This window comes from Salvelinus sp. IW2-2015, linkage group LG36 (genome assembly GCF_002910315.2).
Source record: "Salvelinus sp. IW2-2015 linkage group LG36, ASM291031v2, whole genome shotgun sequence".
NCBI lineage: Eukaryota > Metazoa > Chordata > Actinopteri > Salmoniformes > Salmonidae > Salvelinus > Salvelinus sp. IW2-2015.
Genome location: NC_036875.1, coordinates 16502718 through 16518793, shown reverse-complemented (window position 1 = coordinate 16518793; position 16076 = coordinate 16502718). Strand labels below are relative to the sequence as shown.

At 43.7% G+C, this 16076-nt stretch overlaps 1 protein-coding gene across 4 annotated transcripts in view; it reads left to right on the top strand.

The window, feature by feature from the left end:
* Positions 1-16076, top strand: part of gulp1a (GULP PTB domain containing engulfment adaptor 1a) — a 59670-nt gene that overhangs the window by 11976 nt on the left and 31618 nt on the right. For 2 of the 4 annotated variants that reach the window (XM_023981380.2, XM_070437657.1), the window contains exon 1: positions 14005-14181. The exons of 1 other annotated variant lie outside the window; for it this stretch is intronic. In XM_023981380.2, the coding sequence (XP_023837148.1) occupies positions 14152-14181 (30 nt within the window). In that variant the 5' untranslated portion in view covers positions 14005-14151. Of the gene's footprint in view, positions 1-13496; positions 13586-14004; positions 14182-16076 lie in introns of those variants that run through there. One more of the 4 variants, XM_023981382.2, reaches the window with a different exon arrangement.

Sequence of the window (16076 nt, the reverse complement as noted above, 5' to 3'; positions counted from 1 at the left end):
TCCCTCAGTAAGAGCATTGAAGATGGGTCGTGGCTGGTCTTCCAGAATGACAACGACCCAAAACACACACAGCCAGGGCAACTAAGGAGTGGCTCCGTAAGAAGCATTTCAAGGTCCTGGAGTGGCCTAGCCAGTATCTCCCAATAGAAAATCTTTGGAGGGAGCTGAAGTCCGTATTGCCCAGCGACAGCCCCGAAACCTGAAGGATCTGGAGAAGGTCTGTATGGAGGAGTGGGCCAAAATCCCTGCTGCAGTGTGTGCAACCTGGTCAAGAACTACAGGAAAGTCTGATCTCTGTAATTGCACAAACAAAGGTTTCTGTACCAAATATTAAGTTCTGCTTTTCTGATGTATCAAATAACTTATGTCATGCAATAAAATGCTAATTAATTACTTAAAAATCATACAATATTGATTTTCTGGATTTTGTTTTAGATTCCGTCTCTCACAGTTGAAGTGTACCTATGATAAAAATTACACACCTCTACATGCTTTGTAAGTAGGAAAACCTGCAAAATCGGCAGTGACAAATACTTGTTCTCCCACTGTATAGGTGGCTTGTTTTGTGTTGGGATTTTGTGGGTGGTTGTTTCCTGTCTTTGTGTTTTGTCTGCACCAGAAAGGACTGTTTCGGTTTTCCACATTTGTTATTTTGTTTTGTAAGTGTGTCACGTTTATTTTGTCGTAATTAAACATGTTGAGCACTGGCTACGCTGCGTGTTGGTCCGATCCCTGCTAACTTCTCTCTTCTCGTGAAGAGAGGGAAGGCTGCCGTTACAGAACCACCCACCAATTTCGACCAAGCAGCGTAGCAACGGGCAGCAGCGGCAGCAAGCAAGCAGCCGGGACCAGGAGAAATGGACATGGGAGGACGAGCTGGACGGTAAAGGACCCTGGCAGAGCCAGAGGATATCGCCGCCCCAAAGCAGAGCTGGAGGCAGCAAAAGCGAGAGGCTGCGTTTTGAGGAGCTAGCTCGGCAGCGGGAGCTGGATCTGGGTTACACACTTGGGGGAATAAACAGTGTCGGTCTGACCCAGGGAGAGTGCCGGAGCCCGCCTGGGATTCGATGGAGCAAGTGTGCGCGAGGTGCCGATACCGCGAATGAGGTAGCTACGACAGCGACAGGTGAGGTCGAGGAAGCGAGCAGAGAAGAACACCCAAATAATTTTATTTGGGGGTGTGGGGCCTAAAGGGTAGTGTGGCGAAGTCAGGTAGGAAACCTGCGCCACTTTCCCAGGCTTACCGGAAGAGCGGGGAGTACGGGGCAGACACCGTGTTATGCGGAGAAGAGCGGCACGTATCTCTGTACGTGGCTTAGCCCGGTGCGGGGTACATTCCAGCTCCACGTATCGGCCGGGCTAGAGCGCATTGACCACGGTGCCAAGACCAGCCCTCAACGCGTTGGTGAGTCTCCACGGGAGGGCAGTCTCGCGTCGGGCTGGCATACATGACCAGCCTTACGCATAGGTCCCGGTTCGCCAACACAGCCCAGGTGCGGGTTATTCCACCTCCCCGCACTGGTCGGGCTACGGGGAGCATTCAACCAGGTAAGGTTGGGCAGCTCGGTGCTCAAGGGAGCCAGTACGCCTTCACGGTCCGGTATATCCGGCGCCACCTTTCCGCCCCAGCCCAGTACCACCAGTGCCTACACATGCACCAGGCTTCCAGTGCAGTCTCCAGAGCGCCTGTTCACTCCTCCCCGCTGCACTTCTCCCTGTGGTGCGTGTCGTCGTCTCCAGCCCAAGTCCTCCAGTTCCTGGCACCATGCACTAAGCCTCCTGTGCGTCTCCAGAACGCCCTGTAACGCACTGTTCCTCCGCTCCCCCACTAGCCTTGAGGTGGCGGTCTCCAGTCCTAGTACGCCACCAAGTTCGGCAACCACGCACCAGGCTACTGTGCGCCTCAGCAGGTCAGAGTCGGTCGTTCCTGCCAGCGCGAGTCTGAGCTGCTTGCCTGCCAGCGCCGTCTGAGCTCGCCTGCCTGCCAGCGCCGTCTGGACTGCCTGCCTGCCCAGCGCCGTCTGAGCCATCCGTCTGAGCCGTCGGCACCCGTCTAGAGCCATCCAGTACATCTGCCAGCGCCGATCGAGCCATCCCGTCTGCCACTGGCTCTGAGCCATCCGTTGCCAGCCGCCACGCCTGGCGATGTCGAGATGCCGACCCGTCGTGCCGAGCGTCAGGGCCCCCGATCCGTCCAGATGCCAGCCCGCTCAGTCAGTGCCAATGGAGCCGCAGTCAGTCGAGCTCGAGCTACCGCCAACGGTCAGCAGGACCCGCCCAGTAGAGAGCGCGAACGAGCCGTCAGTCAGTCAGAGCCGCCGGAGCGCAGCCAGTAGGAGCCGCCGAGCGCCACCGTCAGGAGCGCCAGAGCCGCCAGCCAGTCAGGAGCCGCCAGAGCCCCAGCCAGATACAGCGAGCCTGCCAGAGCCGCCAGCCAGTCAGGAGCTGCCAGAGCCGCCAGCCAGTTTCGGACTGTTTCGTGTTGCCACATTGTTATTTTGTTTTGTAAGTGTTCACGTTTATTTTGCGTAATTAAACATGTTGAGCACTGGCTACGCTGCGTGTTGGTCCGATCCCTGCTAAATTCTCTCTTCTCTGTGAAGAGAGGGAAGGCTGCCGTTACACCTCTTTGTACCTCACACATACAATTATTTGTAAGATCCATCAGTCGAGCAGTGAATTTTCAAACACAGACTCAACCATAAAGACCACAGAGGTTTTCCAGTGCCTCACAAAGAAGGGCAGCTATTGGTAGATGGCTCAAAATAAAAAAAGCAGACATTGAATATCCGTTTGAGCATGGTGAATTTATTTAATAACACTTTGAATGGTGTATGAATACACCCTTTACTACTAAGGCACAGACTTCCTTTCTAACTCAGTTGTCGGAAGAGGAAGGAAACCTCTCAGGATTTCACCATGAGGCCAATGGTGACTTTAAAACAGTTACAGAGTGTAATGGCTGTGATAGGATAAATTGAGGATGGATCAAAACATTGTATTTACTCCACAATACTAACCTAAATGACAAAAAGAAAGTAAAACTGTATTCTTGGAAATAGGGGGCGTTGTTTTCACTTTGGGAAAAAATCGTGCCCAAATAAACTGGCCTCGTACGTCTGAGAAAAACTAACAGGTCTGTGAGAGCCGGAAATCTTACTGGTTGGTAGGTGATCAAATACTTATGTCATGCAATAAAATACAAATTAATTACTTAAAAATCATACAATGTGATTTTCTGGATTTTTGTTTTAGATTCCGTCTCTCACAGTTGAAGTGTACCTATGATAAAAATTACAGACCTCTAAATGCTTTGTAAGTAGGAAAACCTGCAAAATCGGCAGTGTATCAAATACTTGTTCTCCCCACTGTATATGATTCTCAATTAGGGACAACGATTGACAGCTGCCTCTGATTGAGAACCATATTAGGCCGAACACAGAAACAGACAAACTAGACACACAGCATAGAATGCCCACCCAGCTCACGTCCTGACCAACACTAAAACAAGCAAAACACATAAGAACTATGGTCAGGACGTGACAAGAGGAGCTTTTCATTTTTAAGTAATTTATTTTTTAAATCCACTTTAATATTAAAGTGTATCGTGTATAGGCAAGAGACACAAAATATTAATTTAATCAATCTTAAATTCCTGCTGTAACACAACAAATATGGAAAAAGTCAAGGGTGTGAATACTTTATGAAGGCACTGTATATTGTTGACATTACCTCAGACAATAACAAAACATCTTTCATTCTCCATTCAAGTCACTTTATTGTGCCATCCCTGTGCTCTCATCTCAGAAACTTTTCAAACTTTTATGGTGAGTGGTGGTAGATATGATCTCTGAAAATAAATATGAGATAGGATTCCAAGAAGATACAAAACTGTGACCTTCTGAAAGCCTTCAAACTCTTGACATACCCTGAAGACATCTGTTATTTTCTGAGGAATATCTGAGAACTTCATAAAAACTGCTGTTGGGCAAACTTTTGATACTACTCGATGACATATTTATTTGCAGAGGGCCAGTGTATTTTTAATCAGGTGTGTAACTGCTTAGTTGGAACAAATGCCTGCACCCACACTGGCTCTCTGTGGATAAGATCAAACCCTGATCTAAGCAGTGTGAAAGCAACAGCTACTTTGAGAGTGACATCAATGGGTCTCTCTGGCTGCTTGTACACAGGCAGTCGAATTCTGGTATTTTTTTCACTAATTGGTCTTTTGACTAATCAGATCAGCTCTGCCTGTTTAAACGCAGCTCAGATAAAAGGTGAAACTCATTTCATAATTTCTGAAAGAGATCACCCTTTGTTTTCGTTAATGCATAATACCACATACAGTACATACAAAGTAACACAGTTACAAATTTAAGATGACAGAAGTTCAAATCAATTCAAATGAAATTTGATTTGTCACATGCGCCTAATACAACAGTTGTAGATCTTACAGTGAAATGCTTACTTACAAGCCCTTAAAACAATGCAGTTTTTAAAAAAATACCTWAAAAAAAAGTAAGAGATAAGAATAACTCATAATTTAAGAGCACCGGTAAATATCAATAGCGGGGCTATATACAGGGGGTACCGGTACAGAGTCAATGTGCAGGGGCACCGGTGTCGAGGTAATTGAGGTAATATGTACATGTAGGTAGAGTTATTAAAGTGACTATGCATAGATAATAACAGAGAGTAGCAGCAGCATAGAAAGGGGGCGAATGCAAATAGTCTGGGTAGCCATTTGATTAGCTGTTCAGGAGTCTTATGGTTTGGGGGTAGAACTGTTTAGAAGCCTCTTGGACCTAGACTTGGCGCTCCGGTACCGCTTGCCGTGCGGTATTAGAGAGAACAGTCTATGACTAGGGTGGCTGGACTCTTTGACAATGTTTAGGGCCTTCCTCTGACACCGCCTGGTATAGAGGTCCTGGATGGCAGGAAGCTTGGCCCCGGTGATGTACTGGGCCGTACTCACTACCCTCTGTAATGCCTTGCGGTCGGAGGCCAAGCAGTTACCATACCAGGCAGTGATGCAATTCGTCAGAAAGCTCTCAATGGTGCAGCTGTAAAACCTTTTGAGGATCTGATGACTCGTGCCAAATCATTTCAGTCTCTTGAGGGGGAATATGTTTTGTCGTGCCCTCTTCACGACTGTCTTGGAGTGCTTGGACCATGTTAGTTTGTTGGTGATGTGGACACCAAGGAACTTGAAGCTCTCAACCTGCTCCACTACAGCCCCATCGATGAGAATAGGGGCGTGCTCGGTCCTCCTTTTCCTGTAGTCCACAATCATCTCCTTTGTCTTGATCACGTTGAGGGAGAGGTTGTTGTCCTTGCACCACAAGGTCAGGTCTCTGACCTCCTCCCTTTAGGCTGTCTCATCTTTGTCGGTGATCAGGCCTAGCACTGTTGTGTCATCAGCAGACTTAATGATGGTGTTGGAGTTGTGCCTGGCTGTGCAGTCATGAGTGAACAGGGAGTACAGGAGGGGACTGAGCACGCACCCCTGAGGGGCCCCCATGTTGAGGATCAGCGTGGCAGATGTGTTGTTCCCTAACCTTACACCCTGGGGGCAGGCCGTCAGGAAGTCCAGGATCCAGTTGCAGAGGGAGGGGTTTAGTCCCAGGGTCCTTAGCTTAGTGATGAGCTTTGAGGGCACTATGGTGTTGAACGCTGAGCTGTAGTCAATGAATAGCATTCTCACAAAAGTGTTCATTTTTTTTCTCCATGTGTGAAAGGGCAGTGTGGAGTGCAATAGAGATTGCATCATCTGTGGATCTGTTGGTGCGGTATGCAAGTTGGAGTGGGTCTAGGTTTTCTGGGATAATGGTGTTGATGTGAGCCATGACCAGCCTTTCAGAGCATTTCATGGCTACAGACGTGAGTTCTACGGGTCAGTAGTCATTTAGGCAGGTTACCTTATKGTTCTTGGGCACAGGGACTATGGTGGTCTGCTTGAAACATATTGGCATTACAGACTCAGACAGGAAGAGGTTGAAAATGTCAGTGAAGACATGTCATGCCCTGGCCATAGAGAGGCTTTTATTCTCTATTTTGGTTAGGCCAGGGTGTTACTAGGGTGGGCATTCTAGTTTCTTTTTTTCTATGTTTTCTATTTCTTTGTTTTTTGGCCAGTGTGGTTCCCAATCAGAGACAGCTGTCTAATCGTTGTCTCTGATTGGGAATCATACTTAGGCAGCCTTTTTCCCACCTATGTTTTGTAGGTAGTTATTTTCTGTTTAGTCTCTGTTACCTGACAGAACTGTTCGCTTTCGTTTTGTTACTTTGTTCGAGTGTTTTTTGATAATAAATAAAATCATAAACACTTTTCACGCTGCGCTTTGGTCCACTCCTTCCGACGACAGGCGTTACAAGACACTTGCCAGTTGGTCAGCGCATGCTCAGAGTACACTTCCTGGTAATTCGTCTTGCCTAGCGGCCTTTTGAATGTTGTCCTGTTTAAATGTCTTACTCTCATCGGCTGCGGAGAGCATGGTCACACAGTTGTTCGGAACAGCTTATGCATGTTTCAGTGTTACTTGCCTCGATGTGAGCATATCATTTGTTTAGCGTAGGCTCGTATCACTGGGCAGCTCTCGGCTGTGCTTCCTTTTGTAGTTTGTAATAGTTTGCATGCCCTGCCACATCCGACGAGCGTCAGAGCCGGTGTAGTATGATTTGGTCTTAGTCCTGTATTGACGCTTTGCCTGTTTGTTGGTTCGTCATAGGGCATAGCGGGATTTCTTATAAGCTTCCGGGATAGAGTCCCGCTCCTTGAAAGCGGCGGGTCTAGCCTTTAGCTCAGTGCGAATGTTGCCTGTAATCCATGGCTTCTGGTTGGCGTATATACGTACAGTCACTGTGGGCGGATGTGCTCGATGCACTTATTGATAAAGCCAGTGACTGATGTGGTGGCTCCTCAATGCCATCTTAAGAATCCAGGAACATATTCCAGTCTGTGCTAGCAAAACAGTCCTATAGTTTAGCATCTGCTTCATCTGACCACTTTTTATAGATTGAGTCACTGGTGCTTCCTGCTTTAATTTTTGCTTGTACGCAGGAATCAGGAGGATAGAGTTATGGTCAGATTTGCCAAATGGAAGGCGAGGGAGAGCTTTGTACGCGTCTCTGTGTGTGGAGTAAAGGTGGTCTAGAATTTTTTCCCTCTGCACATGTAACATGCTGATTGAAATTAGGTAAAACAGATTTAAGTTTCCCTGCATTAAAGTCCCCGGCCACTAGGAGCGCCTCCCCTAGATGAGCGTTTTCCTGTTTGCTTATGGCGGAATACAGCTCATTGAGTGCGGTTTTAGTGCCAGCCTCGGTCTGTGGTGGTATGTGGACAGCTACGAAAAATACAGATGAAAACTCTCTAGGTAGATAGTGTGGTCTACAGCTTATCATGAGATTCTCTACCTCAGGCGGGCAAAACCTTGAGACTTCCTTAGATATCGTTTACCAGCTATTGTTTGCAAATATGTATAGGCCCCAGCCCCGTGTCTTACCAGAGGCTGCTGTTCTGTCCTGCCGATAGAGTGTATAAGCCACCAGTTGTATGTTCTTAATTTCGCCGTTCAGCCACGACTCGGTGAAACATAAGATATTACAGTTTTTAATGTCCTGCTGGTATGATATACGTGCTTTCAGTTCGTCCCATTTATTTTCCAGAGACTGACTGTTAGCTAGCGGGATGGATGGCTAGGGCAGATTAGCMACTCGTCGCCTGATCCTCACAAGGGACCCTGATCTCTTTCCGCGAAACCTCCGTTTCCTTTTCCAGCGAATCACGGGGATCTGGGCCTGGTCTGGTGTCTGTAGTAGTGTATCCCTCCCGTCCGACTCATTAAAGAAGAACTCTTCGTCCAATTTGAGGTGAGTATTCCCAGTTTTGATGTCTCGAAGCTCTTTTTGGTCATAAGAGAYGGTAGCAGCAACATTATGTACAAAACAAGTTACGAACAACGCAAAAAAACAAACAAAATAGCGTGGTTGGTTAAGAGCTGATAAAACAGCAGCCCTCCCCTCCATTTTCACAGTTCTGTTCCCATCTTGGGCAAAGGGTCGATCAAACCCATTATAATGACACTGCGATAGATGAAAATGTTCTCTCCCCGCATTTGGTTCACCTCCAGTCCACGGTTCCCTCCTAAACTACTGCTAATTGCCAATTAGGTTTCCTCCTCACAGTGTTTACTTCTCTCACATTCCTCCCTCATTATGTTCCATAGCAGAGCAGCCAACTAGACAAATTATTCCATCAAGAAATAGCAGCCGATAACCCCTCCACTACATCAACTCCATGTAATGGACACTAACATTCTCTGAGAATTCTGTATGCAGACCTACATTCAATTTCACTGTTCTGGAAGTGGTGGATTAGCCTTAAGCTTTGGACACAACAGCTGTGTATTGATATAATAAGACAGTCCCAGCAGATGGTGGTTTTGCCATTAACCATAAGATGTTTTGGATGTGGGGGAAACCAGTTGTTACGAGCATTCAGGACTGCTTATGCTGCTGGATCAGCATGCATGACCTTGGGACAGCTTGGGAATTGGCCCTGGGAAGTGGATGACTCTATCTGATTGGCTGTCATGTTTTATTGTTGGAGGGAGATGCAGCCAAATCCCTAGTGACCGTTGGATAAAGTAGTGTTTTCTAGTTTCTATCTAGACAATAAAACAGTGGTGAAAAGTACTTCAGTACAAATACTTTAAAGTACTACTTAAGTAGTTTTTGGGGCATCTGTACTTTACTATTTATATTTTTGACTACTTTTACTTTTACTCCACTACATTCCTGAAGAAATGAATGTACTTTTTATTCCATACATTTTCCCTGACACCCAAAAGGACTAGTTACATTTTGATGCTAAGCAGGAAATTGTCTAATTTGTACACTAATCAAGAGAACATCCCCAGTCATCCCTACTGCCTCTGATCTGGCAGATTCACTAAACACAAATGCTTTGTTTGTAAATTATGTCTGAGTGTTGAAGTGTGCCCATGGATATTCATAAATAAAGAAAATAAAGAAAATCGTGCATTCTGGTTTGCTTATTATAAGGAATTTGAAATGATTTATACTTTTACTTTGACTTTTGATACTTAAGAATATTTTAGAGATTACATTTACTGTTGTACTTAAGTACATTTAAAACCAAATACTTTTAGACTTTTACTCAAGTAGTATTTTACTGAGTGACTTTCTTTTTTACTTGAGTCATTATCTTTTAAGGTATCTTTACTTTTACTCAAGTATGACAATTGGGCACTTTTTCCACCACTGCAATAATACCTGACACAGCGTATTATTTGAGCAACTCTATGACATGTGCAGAGGACTAGTGTTGGTATGCGTTGCGAAGGACTAGTGTTGGTATGTGTTGCGAAGGACTAGTGTTGGTTTGCGTTGCGAAGGACTAGTGTTGGTTTGCGTTGCGAAGGACTAGTGTTGGTATGCGTTGCGAAGGACTAGTGTTGGTTTGCGTTGCGAAGGACTAGTGTTGGTATGTGTTGCGAAGGACTAGTGTTGGTTTGCGTTGCGAAGGACTAGTGTTGGTATGCGTTGCGAAGGACTAGTGTTGGTATGCGTTGCGAAGGACTAGTGTTGGTTAGCGTTGCGAAGGACTAGTGTTGGTATGCGTTGCGAAAGATTAGTGTTGGTTAGCGTTGCGAAGAAGACCGCAGATATTTGAGTTTGCAGGACCACGCATACATAATGGACCACAGCTTGTCTGTATGCACAATATCATTGTCTATGAAGTTTGATTTCAATACATTTTGTACAATTGAACAGAATCAACAGTTGGCTCAGCTGTCAAAAATGGTCTCCCCCTCCTAGTATTTATACTTTCATTTTGCTTGCTTTATGTAAGGACATGTTTTTCAAAAAGCATAGCCTGCATCCATGTAGAACTATAGTTAGAAAGACCGCGTGACTATAAGCTAGCTTTCCTTTTTCTGCTTTGTGTGCTCTAGTTTGTGACTGTGACATGAAGACCTAACACAACCTTTCCTGCCCTGTAGCACACCATGGTTTAAAACAAATGCTCAGCTGAAACAGCTGAAGCCTTACCTCAAAGATGTGCTTGCAGTTTTCAGGAAACGGCTGGCTTTGTTGACTTACGTGGAAGACTTAGACTGGGGGGTGGAAAACAAAATCAAAGCCCAAATGCTCCTGGTCACTTTATGTGGAAAATATGCACACAGGTTCCTGCATAAGAGTATAAAAACATGTTTGTTTGCTTTCTTAGTGTAGTAGAGTATTGTACAATGTAAACTGCTCAACCAAAATATATCTGCAGTTCACGAAATGTCTCCCGTGTCTGTGGTTAACCAAAGTGTAAACAGATGGTGAGTGTGTTTTATTGTTGTACCTGCGGTTGATGTCATGGCCATGCAACGTGTGATGACCGAGGGAGTGTACCAATGGGTTTCCTGACAACTGGCCTCTTATAACCAAAATATTGTTTGCACTCTAGAATTAGACTCAGCTGACATTTCCGGTCTTTATAAAAATGTATATTGTTTATTCGCCAGTCACACGACTCACACTTCGACTTAGACACTCTGGCCTTTCGAGCTGTCTAGAAAGCGAGACCTTGTCTTACAGGGCCGTACACAGACCTTTCAGGGGGCAGGTCCTCAAACTGAAAAACGGCACCCCCAAAACGACTTTCATAATTCATATCTCGAAACGCAAAACATACCAATTGCCTCTGTAGCAAAAAAAGATACATTATGGAGCATAGGCCTATTTGTATCTATGACAACACACTCACTCATCACAAACTGTAAGTGTGCCTCTTAAGTTCATGATTGACGTCGGGAAAAGAGTGTGGGCTATCATCTGATCATTGATGTTGATGATTGATGTAAATTTGCTATTTAGCAGCTCAGTGTTTTGTTTTTACTGATTGTGATTTATCTTCAATGCTCTTAAATAATAACTTCATAATATAATATTTATAATCTTCTAACTTAAGATATATTGGCTGGCTGGCTGGCTAGTGGTTTGCGGGATATTTTAGAATATGATGGTTAGAGTCTAGACTACCAGTTTTGCTGCTGTCGACTGAAGAAGAGAAGGAGTTGGGTTGGAGCGAGCCCCTATCTGTCTTTCTGCCTCTCTCTGATGTGCGTATCAGCCAACCAGACTGATATTGATATTGATGATGATGTTAATCAAATGTTATGCTGCAGTGGCAGTAGGGCTGGGAATTGCCAGGGACCTCACAATACGATATTATCACAATACTTAGGTGCCGATATGATATGCTTTGTGATTCCTATGATTCTATATGTATTGCGTTTTGGTTCTGTGATTTTATTGCGATTCGATGTTCCAAACATATTGCTCACCATATTCCTGCTGCAGCAGGACAATTGACAGTCAAGAGAAAATTAATTTTGATCAGTCATGGAAATAAAAGTGCTGAAAACAAATTGGCTCCCTATTTAAAAAGAAGATGGAGAAGAAGCTATGAAGAAAAATACTAGAGTTTTGCCAACTAGTCCAAAAATAATATTGCGATGCTTTCAAAACTATACGATATATCGCAAAAACATTGATCCCGATATGTAACTGTATCCACCATCACCATGTGGCAGTACTTAAAGCTGAAATATATAACTTTTTGGGCGACCTGACCAAATTCACATAGAAATGTGTGTTATAGGTCTGTCATTCTCATTGAAAGCAAGTCTAAGAAGTGGTAGATCTGTTCTATTTGCACTATTCTATGCTTCCTGTTCTTAAGTTGAGTTTTTGTGTCTTTAACTTTCGGTTTTATACACCAGCTTCAAACAGCTGAAAATACAATATTTTTGGTTATGTAAAATATATTTCAGAGCGGTTTAGATCGTACACTTACCACATTTAGATGTGCACAGTATTCCAGATAGTAGCTCATATATAGGTCTTATTCGGGATAAGATGTTTACATGCAACTTTGATATCCCGTTCACGAGTATCCCTGTATCCATGAATAAACAGAATATTCCTCATTTAAAAACATATCGTTAAATGGAATACTAACTGAAATACGGACACTGACTTTAAGCCTATACCTCTCACATGAAGCATAATATAAAAATAACTCCTATTGAAATTAGGAATTTCTTGCAGTGAAATTATACAACAAATGTTAGTTTTTTGTCCCGGTAAAAAGTGTGAAAAGTGGCAATCTTATACTGTAGTGTTGGGTGTAAATGTTATTTGGGTCATAGTCATTTATATTTTTACTCATAGATACAGTATTTTTGACTGTATCAGGGATATGTATGTGGTGAGACAATAAAGGTTCAGTTAATCATGAGATCTTTTAACGTTACAGAGAAGGTGCGTTGGTGTCAGCGGATCTTCTAATGGCTGTAAATTATTTCCATATGTGATCTTATACTTTGCAATGTGTTGAAGGGTCTCCACTTTGAGAGCTGGAAAATGTCTGCCGAAACCTTTTAACACTCTACCTCACCCCAGCTGTCCATACAAGATCGAAACATGAAATGATGGAGGGCGAAACAGAGAAAAGCGTTAGGAAAATAAAGTGTGAACAGTACCTCAGAATCCTGAGAACAGGTCTCTTCCTGTTTTAAATGGTACTCAGAAATCAGAGACCTGGGAACTCCCAGCCAAAACAATCATGGCAACACCTTGGGGCCTGTATTAAATCAAAACCAATACACAGGATTCGGGGGTAGATCAAATCCAACATTTTGTTCCCAAGAGCGAGAAGGCTTTTAACATGCAATTTTGTTTCTTTTTGTTTCACACTGTGAACTGGGTTTGTTTTCGAACCTGACTTGCTGTGCAAGAATTCCAGGAAACCTGGTTACCAGCTTTGATTGAATAAGGACCCTAATGTCAGATAGCCTGGACCTCTCAAAAATAAGAAACACAATGGTTTTTGGTCAATGGTGTTTGTTTGTCAGTTTCAGCGATGTGTTATCCTGCCTGATGAGCAGTTCATCTCCAAGCGTTGAATAAGACATGGAAGTGTCAGATTTCACAAAGGTATAGCACAGTTCAAGCTGCTAGGATCCACTGTTCCTACGCTTAAGTATTTCTACAGCCGCAGTGGAAACACTTTCACAGGATATTGTCTTCGCCAATTCTCAAAATGAAGCATTTTCTTTTTCTTTTTATAGATTCAGGGTTTCTTTTCAGGCACATTACATGGTGATTTGAATATCTAAAGACAAAAAGATATTGGCATGTCTCTCCAAAAGTGATATAAGTCAAAGAGATTTACAGTTTGGACTGAAACCACTGGAATGTTATAGGTTACCTCTGGTATGTTTCCTCTTTCTTTAGGAAGCAGTTATTTTTGCTGACGTTTTTTTAACATCCTCCCAGAAAAGTTAGCAAAAAACTACTTTTGCATAAATTGTGGGTGGAGGTATTTTGACTCTGAAATCCAGCTATCGTGTTTCTGTAAAAAAGCCCTTGTTGGAGTTTTTCAAACCCATCATCTCCTCTACCGCAGTCCTGAATGTATCTCCATCTGGTCCACAGCTGAAAACTATTAGACTGTGCTTGAACTTCCTTCTTCTCAGTATTCCACACGGTTTCAAAGCAAGTAAGTCACTTTTATTTTGGTCCTGCCGCTTGGTCGTCTTTGCATGTTTCTGTAATACCACTCTAAAGCCACTCTCTAATTTTCATTCCTCTTGGCAACAGAGTAAAGGATTGCTGTGCTTGGTTTAGGATCCCGGCTGATTCAACTGTGGAATGTTGGGTTAAATTAATAAACAGATTGTTTTGGCAATGTCTAACGTGTTGCGCTTAGCAAGCTAAATTCCAGAGTGGGTGAAAGCGAGTGTAGAAACAAAGAAGCATTGTTGTTTTCCGAGCGGCATTATGTTAGGGGACTGCATTATGTTAGGGGACTGCATTATGTTAGGGGACTGCATTATGTTAGGGGACTGCATTATGTTAGGGGACTGCATTATGTTAGGGGACTGCAGTGCGTGTTTTCATCTCATGTCAAATGCTAGATGCCTTTCTATGCATATGGCTCAGATTAGCGGCTGCTAGAGAGGCTTTTATAGGGGACATTAACGATTGGGTTTTTCAACTTTTTTTTTCTCCATAAGGTGTCACATGTTTTGACACTGCTTTTTGTTTGCGGATTGCTTTTTGGGCATGAGAGATGACTTGTTCCTTGGGGTCAAAGTAGGTATATTTTCTTTCCCAAAAGTTTGTTTCCCAACCTAAATTCAAACTGTTTGAGTTACTGGAGTTGAATTGCGCAACTGACAGCGTGTTTGTCTGAGCAAATGGCCAATGATAAACCTCGTTAGTGAGTTCATGCCACGCTTAGTGAAACATTTGCTTATAAGTGTTTGCCTCATTATGTAGCAGTAATGCAAAATACATGCATTCTGGTATGTTATTAGTGTTGAAAGATTGAATTGATCGTTGTTGTTTTAGTCTTTCAAACATTGCGCTTTATATGTTTGCACATCTTTGCTCCCAACTAATATACTGTGTGTTGTACACTGACCGGAAGCTGTTTAGCCCCTAAAGTGTCAAGTGSCATTATTTATGTTCCATTTGCTTTGATAATCAGACCTGATGGTGTTTATTCACTACTGTAAGTGCGCCGAGGATCAGTGGTTCTTCAGATGCTTTTGGCCATGTGAGCGTATTGTAAACTATGGTCTTTGGCGTTCCTCGGGTGCAATCCATTCCTTCTCACTCTTAACACTCTCGGCTATAGGCTATGTTACAAGCATGCTCTCAGGGAATTTGAAACCTGAGCAACGGCCTGTGAGAATAAGCATTACTCAGACTGCCTGATTCTCCAGACGGCTGTGTATTACCGCAACCGTGGGCTCAAACATGCCTGACCTCGATGCTCACACAGTTGCACTGCAGATGGTAAATAGCAGTGGGGAGGTTTGAGACTCTGTGCTAAGWCTGGGGATACGGTTCTCCCAAGACAGGGTGAATCACCAGCCCAGGAAGCCATTAAAAAGAGCAAACACAGCTTCTGTCAATCATAAGGAGTGACATCACAGCCAGGCATACACAGTCCAACACTATAGTAAGAAAACATGCACTGTTAGAGGGTATTGCAGTCTGCTCCCCTATATTCCCTTAGTGGTTGCTGTTAGATATAGGCTAGCACTTAATTGTGCCCCAGTCTTTTGGAAGAAAGTTATTGCTTTGAATTGGGTTGACTGATATGATTCTGCTGAAATAGTGACTCCAATTGAGTGTCGGTCATGTGTATCTTAGTCCTGACGTATTCAAATGGAATGGTGTAGTAGTAGGCATTATAGGCAGTAATGCGGCAACATAATGGCATGAACAGACAGCCAACAAGGAAAGGGGGAGAAAAGGATATTGGCACTTGAATAGACAGATACAGCCACTTAACTCCAGATATCCATGGCACATTATTTTGACGGAGTTCTCACCTTTAATGACATAATACTGCAGTGTGACTTGGAAGAGTTTTGGGAAAAAGGGAATTAGGGCTCACACCATGCTGTAAGTGTGTGTTTGAATACACTGTAAAGTGTAGCCCAGTTCTTAATCAATTGACTTGAACTTGAATATAGCTTTATGCATGCTCAGCTTAGTGCACATTTTTATTTATTTATCGTGGAAGGGATACTTTAGGTTTAATTTGATTAGTTACGGTATTATACCGTGGTGCCCCAGGCCGTGAGTTGGTTTAAGGTTAATCCCTGAAACAAATGACTTCCTGCAGAAGTAGGTCGAGGTGGAAGTTGTTATTATAGCTGTGGTCTATGGGTCTAAAGTCCTATTGGTTAAGATCATGATCAGGAGAGAGAAGGTACAGGGACAGCACTTAGGGAACACTTCCCCTTGAGCATTGGTCTACAGAGTAATCAATCCATACGCTCCAGTGCATGATACATATGGTTGTCCAGGTGTCCGCTGTTGATCGTAGTAGGCTGTTATTTAAAGGCCCAGTGCAGTCAAAATCATGATTTGCCTGTGTTTTATATATATCGCCACACTGAGGTTGGAATAATACAGTGAAATTGTGGAAATGTTGATAATGCCCTTTTAGTGTAAGAGCTGTTTGAAATGAC